The sequence below is a fragment of the Epinephelus lanceolatus genome, chromosome 12 (assembly GCF_041903045.1).
Source record: "Epinephelus lanceolatus isolate andai-2023 chromosome 12, ASM4190304v1, whole genome shotgun sequence".
NCBI classification, from domain to species: domain Eukaryota; kingdom Metazoa; phylum Chordata; class Actinopteri; order Perciformes; family Serranidae; genus Epinephelus; species Epinephelus lanceolatus.
The window spans coordinates 30,145,161-30,153,477 of NC_135745.1; the positions used below are offsets into that span (position 1 = coordinate 30,145,161).

At 42.2% G+C, this 8,317-nt stretch overlaps 1 protein-coding gene across 2 annotated transcripts in view; it reads left to right on the top strand.

The window, feature by feature from the left end:
* The window catches only part of LOC117272549 (rap guanine nucleotide exchange factor 4-like), a 34,004-nt gene extending 27,344 nt beyond the window's left edge, over positions 1-6,660 (top strand). For both annotated transcript variants that reach the window (XM_033651536.2, XM_033651537.2), the window contains 8 exons: positions 62-187; positions 399-577; positions 692-782; positions 2,386-2,436; positions 2,653-2,740; positions 3,762-3,826; positions 3,943-3,997; positions 4,096-6,660. In XM_033651536.2, the coding sequence (XP_033507427.2) occupies positions 62-187; positions 399-577; positions 692-782; positions 2,386-2,436; positions 2,653-2,740; positions 3,762-3,826; positions 3,943-3,997; positions 4,096-4,223 (783 nt within the window). In that variant the 3' untranslated portion in view covers positions 4,224-6,660. The remainder of the gene's footprint in view (positions 1-61; positions 188-398; positions 578-691; positions 783-2,385; positions 2,437-2,652; positions 2,741-3,761; positions 3,827-3,942; positions 3,998-4,095) is intronic.
* The last annotated feature ends 1,657 nt before the right edge of the window (positions 6,661-8,317 follow it).

An 8,317-nucleotide genomic window follows, 5' to 3' on the forward strand; every position in this document is an offset into this window, starting at 1 on the left:
TTCATTCCTTAATGTGTGAACCTGTACCCTTGTGTGTGTTTTTGTGTCTTGTGTGTGTCAGACTCCTCTCCCAGACCAGGAGGGTCCGTCTGCAGGCTCCATGTCAACTTTTGAGCTGATGAGCTCTAAGGACCTGGCTTACCAAATGACCATGTTTGACTGGGAGCTGTTCAGCTGTGTGCATGAGGTATCACACATGCACACATACACACACAAAAAACAACTTCAGGCCAGTAGTGAAATGGCTTTTTACAGGTCGCCATCTTCACTGGTGCTGCATCATTGTCCCCAAGAAAACCCCACAGGAGTAATACTTGATAGATGCAAGGTGGCAGGACCTGTCCACTGGGTTGACTATCAACCTGCTCCCCTTAATGTCTCCTCTCTCCTCTCCTCAGCATGAGCTGCTCTACCACACATTTGGCCGGCAGAGCTTTAGAAGAACCACGGCTAATCTGGACCTGTTTCTGCGGAGGTTCAACCAGGTTCAGCTGTGGGTGGTCACTGAGGTGTGCCTCTGTGGACAGCTCAGCAAGAGAGTCCAGCTCCTCAAGAAGTTCATTAAGATCGCAGCACAGTGAGTCAGACCTGCTGGTGTCTCAGACACACTCTTAAATGCTGGTTTGCAGTCATGCACTTAGCTAACGAGTTTTCCTTTGTCTTGCTTGTGTGTACTTGTGTTTGTCCATAGCTGTCGGGAGTTTAAGAACCTGAACTCATTCTTTGCCATCATTATGGGGATGAGCAACCCTGCTGTCAGCAGACTGAGCCAGACGTGGGAGGTAAAAAACTTTGTCTAATGTGTGTCTAGCTCTTCAGTGAACCATGGCTGTTACACTCCAGCTAAAGTATTACACTGAACAAAAACACTTTTGTTTCTGCTTCCATGTCTCACAAGTTAAAATTAAAGATCTATGGGTTTTTCTACGCACAAAATGACTTAGTACTCTTAAAGGGCCAGTGTGTAAAATGGGTTGAAAACAGTGACATCAGTGGTCAAATTCTAGATTGCAGGGCTCACTCGCTCACCCCTCCCGTCGGGTAAATGACGGCGGCCTTGTAGGGACAAAAAGCCTTGCGCACGAGTTTTTCAGGAGTAGGTCTATCTAGCAATGAGGTGAATGTTTATTTAGAAATCTAAACCATGTTACGATATTGTAATGAATCCCTCACGAGCAGGAGACCAGAGGAGCGTTCGGGAAAAGGGCCAGTTTATTTGAGCACTCCAAAAACTCTGGTAACAGTCCAGGGGGTAGAAAACTCCGTCCCAAACTCTGACTCTTCTAGCGTAACAGACACACTCCATACACACATACTCGTTTACCATACCGAGTGGGGACCCCCCTCCCCTCTCTGCTCCGCCAATCTCCAGCCCGCACACTGACTGACAGTGTAGCCGGTAAACAGAGCTCAGCTGTTTATTTAGCCTAGCAGTATCTCCGGACTATAGTCGCTGCAATGGACGACTTTGAACGCGATTTTGAAGAGTTTCTTGTAGCGGACACAGACCCAGAGCCATACCTGTTTGAGCCGGAGCATACAGATGAGGAACTCCATGTGTTTGATGCTGAGCGGGCGAGAAGAGAGGCTGAATGCACAGAATGGGATTCGGTGCTACCATCGTTGGGGAGATATATCACCAGGAGGAAAAGCGCCGCAGAGAGTGCATCACAAGGAGTAAAGTTGCGTCTTCTTTTCCTCGCAGATGACGGTTCAGGTTCATTCTCTCCTGTTGCATGGTAAGTGTGGTCCATTCGCAAACTTTATAACTAAAAAAACTTTTCACTACTCTCTATCGATGAACTACTAACACTTCCTGCTGTTTCCTCCTCCTCCTTCCTTTCTTCCGCTGTCTTCGTTGGTTCATTTATACACGCGAAACGCGTTCTCTGGCTGGCTGGATTGTCCGCTCGGTCTGCCGTACATACATGGCGGCGCAAGATGGCGACCTCTCTAAAGCAAGGCCCTTGCTATATATATATAAAAGCATAATTATAAGGCTACGAAAACCAAACGAATTTTATTTTATAGCGATTATACACTTATATAAACATATTAATGGGTAGAATATTCAGATTCAGATTCAGATTGACAATAAATCATGCCAAATATTACACACTGGCCCTTTAAATGTTGTGCACAAATTTATTCAAGTCCATGTTTATGAGCACTCTTTTGTGCCAAGATAATCAATACTGTATTATATCTTAGGTAAACGGTATGATAACTACACAGGTGTGCCTTGGGCTGTGCTCAAAATTTGAGAAAATTTTCTATGCATGCAAAACTTTGTGTCTTAGATCTTTTATTCAAACTCGTAAAAAAAAGGAAGCTCAAACAAAAGTGTATTCACATCACTGAGACCATCTGTTTTTTTCCTGGCAGAAACTCCCAACCAAGTTTAAGAAGTTCTATGCTGAGTTTGAGAGTATGATGGTGAGTGGCATGGAATTCCATTCACCACAATTGTTTTGGGTTGACACAGAAATCTACCGATAGATGAAAAATTTATGTAGTTAAATATCTAAAAACCTTGGTGATTAAAACCAAAAATGCTATCCACTAGGGATGGTGAAGAAAATGTTTTTTATAATTTGGTTGAACTGAGTTCCATGTTGTAGACATGAACACTGTTTATATGTCTGGCGACAGGACCCATCAAGAAACCACCGGTCCTACCGACTCACTGTCACCAAACTGGAACCGCCAATCATCCCCTTCATGCCCCTCCTTCTCAAAGGTATGACTCAGTGTAGAGAACAGTGGTACTCTAGTCACTCTCTTCTTCTCATTTCTCAGGTTGTTAAGTCTCAATTCCTTTACTCGCCTCCTTTCCTTGTGTCTTATGCTGTGCTCACACTATGAGCAACATAGCAACAGGCTAAAAGTCATTGTCAGTGGAAGCCGTTGACATGAAGCTGCAAACTGACACCTGATACTTGTTGCTACAGACGGGTGTGACACGTTACAAATTAAAGTTGAGCTGGCCTCAGCTTTTTTCAGTGCTCCAATGACGTGGCACAGTTTTAACCAATCATATGTTTTTGTTTCTAGCTGTGGTGCTGTGTTATTTAGCTTAGTTAGCTGGCACAATACTAGCTTTTTGTTTATTGCGGTGCACACAGGGATGCAATAGGGTGGTGAAGTGAAATGTGATGTTAAAATAGGTCTCAGTCATTGATGAAAAGCAAAAAATATTTTTTTCACTAAATACAAACTTTAGATGAGTCAGTCAAGGCGCTTTGTGGAAAGTAGCGCACACACAAAAGCCTGTGATGATGTAACTGCTTATGAGCGCTTGAGCAACACTTCAATGGCGACCAGGTGGCAGTTTAGCTGTTGTGTTGTCGCTGAAAGTGTGAACACAGTATTACTCCGTCCTACCTGAGATGGAAGAGGCAAGGAAGAGACACAAGGAGAGGGGGAGTTGAGGCAGGACATGTAGCACAACTGCATCATCTGTTCATGTGTCACGCCTAATTGGGTGCTGAAAAGACTTCTGTAAAGGATAGACCTGAGCATCCTCACATATAGCTCCTTCAGTACCTCTCATTTCTCCTCAAAATGTATTGAAGGCATTGAGACATCCTTCAAGATGACGCACTAAGATCGATTTCTGGCAGCAGGACGCAGCAGCAGGACGGAGGATAGAGGAGACAAGGAGGGAAAAAATAGAGGAATGAGAGGAGCTCAATGTATCACATAGGGATGAACTCTGCGAGAAAAATGGCTGCCATTAAACTTTATCCATTTCTTTACAGATATGACATTTACACATGAGGGCAACAAGACCTTCATTGACAGTATGGTCAATTTTGAGAAAATGGTGAGTTTCTGAGCACGCAGAAAGGGCATATGATTCATTTTAAGATTATGGTTATGCGTCTTACTGTTCTTTACTCAAGTTTGATGTGACATCTAAAGAGCCTCTTATCTCTCCAGCGTATTATAGCCAACACAATTCGGCAAGTGAGGCACTGTAGAAGCCAACCATTCAGTAAGTCTGCGTATTACTTTACTTTCAGCACATTTACATACATGCTGACTTTACCTGCATCTTTACAATCACATTATTTCTCTCTCTTACTGCGTTAGATCCCGACATATGCCAACCCAACAAAAATCAAGCGGACGTACGGGGTTATGTCAGGAAGCTCTGCGTGGTTGACAACCAGAGGGCACTGACGCAGCTCTCCTACAGGCTGGAGCCTCGGCGGACATGAGCTCCAAATCTTCCACCGCCATCGCCTTCTCTGTGATGTTAGCATAAAAAAAAACCCACACACATTACCTGGAGAAAATGACAAAACTGGCCGTTCAGTAGCAAATCACAAAGACTTTAGCACTATCATGGGCTATTATGGATGAAGGACTTCTTACTGTGCCATTAAAAGCCTCTTATCCCTGGACAGACAGAAACTGTTCAGCTGCTCTCTTGTCGCTGTGTCTCAGCCCCCTGACTGAGGGTTTTAACTGTACTAGCTGTTACTGTTTGGGACCTGTTAGATAGAACTGTAATGTATAGAACTTGAATCAATATCCTGCATGACTGAACTTCATAGGCTTTGTGTTCTATACAGTGGATTTCTATCAGGGGTGTCCTGTAATGTTGTGCTATCCCAAATGAGCCCTAGTTTACAATATATTACTGTACCTGCCTGTAAAGCAAACCTTACTCTCCTGATGGTCCTACTCATAGACAGAAAACACAGAAAACCCCATAAACTGTAACCTAGACTCTTCATTTTCTCTGTGGAATATACAGATAAATATGAAATCTGAAAGTACTCTACTCTTAAGTAATCTACATGATTATATCCAAGTTTTTGAAAATCTTTAGGATTTTATGTCCTATAGTTTAATATTAGTGTCCCTTAAAGGAATACTTCACCCCCAAAATGATCTTTTGAATATCAACTACTCACCCCACGTTACGTTTATTTGTGAAAAAGGGTTTCTTGTGTGCTTTCATGGTGAACAAAGGATCCAAAAGCAGAGAATTCTTGATGAATTGAACCTTCACTAAGCCCCGCCCCTTTGTGATGGTCCGACAAGTTGTCAGAGTAAGCATGAAGCCCACACTGTAACTAACTTCAAACTCATATTTTTGAGAAAATGAAACAGTGATTCAGAGAGAAGCAGATAGAGGGGTCTACAGTCTGTGTTTGAAGGCTATATCCAGGAAGTCAAACTGACTCAGCAGCAACAACAGGTTAAAAAGACAAAGATAGATAGAAGCTAAAGCCAAACTATAGGCTACAGATCACAGTGTAAAAGTGAACCACCACATCACTGCTGATCACCACAGAAGACAATGAATATAAAGGGAAACTTCGCTGATATTGAACCAGCTGTGTGGCATTGCAGTTTGTGCAGATGAACAGTGTTTGGCTTTGCTCCCGTGCTGCTGCCAGCACCTGGACCTCTGCCGCCGGATGAGCAGGCATCTCCGTGGGAAGTCAAACAATGTTCATCTGCACACGATGTGATGTCACACAGCTGGTTGAATATCAGTAAAGTTTCCCTGCTTCCCTTCACTGGTTCCTGTACAGCAGGGTCAGTCCTTTTTTCACTGTTATAATTATTAAAAAGCAAAAGCAGCATGTGTATACATTCAGTGGGCTATATCTTCAGTAGCTAGCTAGCTAACCCTACACTTTTCAGGGTTTGATTTTGGTTTTGGAACAGGGAAGAAACGTATATCTTTTTCCAACCTCTCCAGGCAACGAGTATCATTAATACACAACGTGCCCCAGGCACAACATGTAGCTCCAAATCCACAAAACCAGCCTGAAAATGAAGGAAATCTGAAACGATCGCATTAGAGTCAATGGAGCACAGCTGTGTTTGGCCAGTCTGCGTCTAGGGGCGGGACTTAGTGAAGGGTCAATTGTAGTCATAGGTGACCATGTTTAACAACAGCAAAACTATATCAGAACATCTGTTTACAATCTCTCAAGCAACTAGTGCAGTATAGTCCAAGTCTCATTTATCCAGCTGTATGCTCAGCACTTCCCAAACATGAATTGTTGGTAAAACACTTAGGCATAAACAGCACTCGTTCACTGTGGAGGCATGTGAGAAAAACAAATTTTCTTCAGAAATTCAACATAACACAGGGTGAGTAACTGATATCCAAATGTCCATTTGGGGGTTAATTATTCCTTGAATTAGTCAGACACGTCAAAACTACTAAACAGAGTATTAGTTGGATTAAAGTCCTTATTGTATTGCAAACAGTGTTCAAATTTGTCACTACAGTATTGCGTTTTATTTTTGCATCAGAATACAATTCCTGTAGGATATGGATTATTCTAGATGATGAATTTGCTTGGTATGATCTGTTCTGAGGTCAGTTGTAAAACCAATCTGTACTCTTTGATTTGGAAGCACTGATCCTAGATGCAGAGTCTTAAAGGCAACTCAAACTTTGAGGGGAAATCTTGTCATCTGAGTCCGTGTAATTTTATTTTTATATATGTGGATGTAGATTTCGAGCGTGTTCTTGACAAGTGTCATTAATTTTCCTTTGATCTCAGGAGCTTCTGATGTGACTGTGTGTGTCGAGAACTGCCGTGAGGCTGTCTTTCCCCAGAGCAGCCTGTAACTGTACTGTATGTGTGGTCTGCCTTGTAAATAAAAATAGCTAATTTAACAGTGCTGATGCTTTGATGATGTTCTTCAAAATGTGTTTTTGCCCCGCAGGTGATAGAGAGGCTGAGGATGGAGATGCATATCAACATTTACAACCTCTCCAACACAGACTGGCTTCAGTTTAAAGGAGCATTCTGCTAATTTCAGAGTCACTTTACTAGCTCTGAGGAGTACTGCTCAGCCTGCGAGAACAGCTGTAAAATGTCTTCTGTGGCTCTGGAGTTGGCTGTGTCAAGTCTGAGGCAAGTACTCAAGTGACATCACGAGGAGGATGCATTCTTTGTTTTTTTTTTTTTTGCAGAAAGTCTGGTTTAGAAATGGCAGCTGTGAAGCTTGAAAGATGTGGACATTTACCTGGCAGGGAGGGTCTTGTGAACGACATGATGGAGCTACATTATGTGATGGGGTCTGTAGGGGTCTCCAGCATTTTTGGAGCTTGACCGATAGGGACCACAAGTCCGGATATCTGCTCTGCTCTTTTTTCATATGTCACTGTCACATCCTTAAAATTTATCAAGTGCTGTTTAATTTAATGTTAACTTTGATTAATCTCGATGTTTTCTGATGTCATCTTTCCTTCAGCCATCTAATTATGACTACGTAAATATAAAATATGACACATTTCCTCATCAATAAAGGGTACAATTTTGTTTGCAATATGAGGATTAGAAATTGACAATATATTGTCTACTACAATTAGTGTTGTAGCACTTGAGATTGGTCTTGGTCTCAACACCACTTTTTGAAAGTCTCAGTCTCACCTTGTAATCGACCGTGAATTTACTTGGTCTTATCTCGGTCTTGCACAAAGGGGATTTAGGACTTTATTTCAAGACCAGTCAAGACCACAACTGTAGGGATATCACTAAACTGCTTGTTAATTATAATACTTCCTGCTTCAAATGCAACAAAGAACTTGACTTATATCTAATTGGAAATTTTGGTTACTGTTAATGACTTTTACGTCTCTCACTTACACATACGCACAGGTGAATGAAGAGAAATCTTTATTTGATATCTGTGGGTGTTTTTATGGGAATGTGGATCTTTCAAAGTGATATTAGGAGTGCCTATGGTTCGCATGTTCCATATTATATTGTAAGTGTTAAATGCAGAGTGGGACTCGCACTGATCTTCGTCTTGACTTGGTCTCAACTAGGGATGGGAATTGATAGGATTTTATTGATATCAATGCCAATTATCGATTCTGCATATCAATCCGATTCTTTATCGATTCCCTTATCGATTCCTCCTGTGAATTAATGATATCACCTCCTGTTGTTTGTAACCCAAGACATCTGCTTTCATAACGTTTTATTATGAACCTTAAAGCCATGGTCTAGTTTAGAAAGACGATGAGAAAGATTTGAAAAAACAAAAAAAAAAAAAAAAAAAAAAAAAAAAAGTAGCCCCAGGGAGGCTAATAACAACAGCGTCCTGCCGCGGTGTACCTGGAGCGGGGGTGCTCGAGGCTCCACAGTGGGCTAGTAGCCCCAGGGAGGCTAACAACAGTGTGAAGTGAAGCCACGGCTTTGACCGCTTCTGTCTCTCCGCCATTACGTCTTCTTTGTTGTTGAACGTGCTGCTGACTGACCAGCATAGATTCGGCGTAATGAAAAGAATCGATAAGGGAATCTTTAAGCATAAAGGCTAATGATGTCGA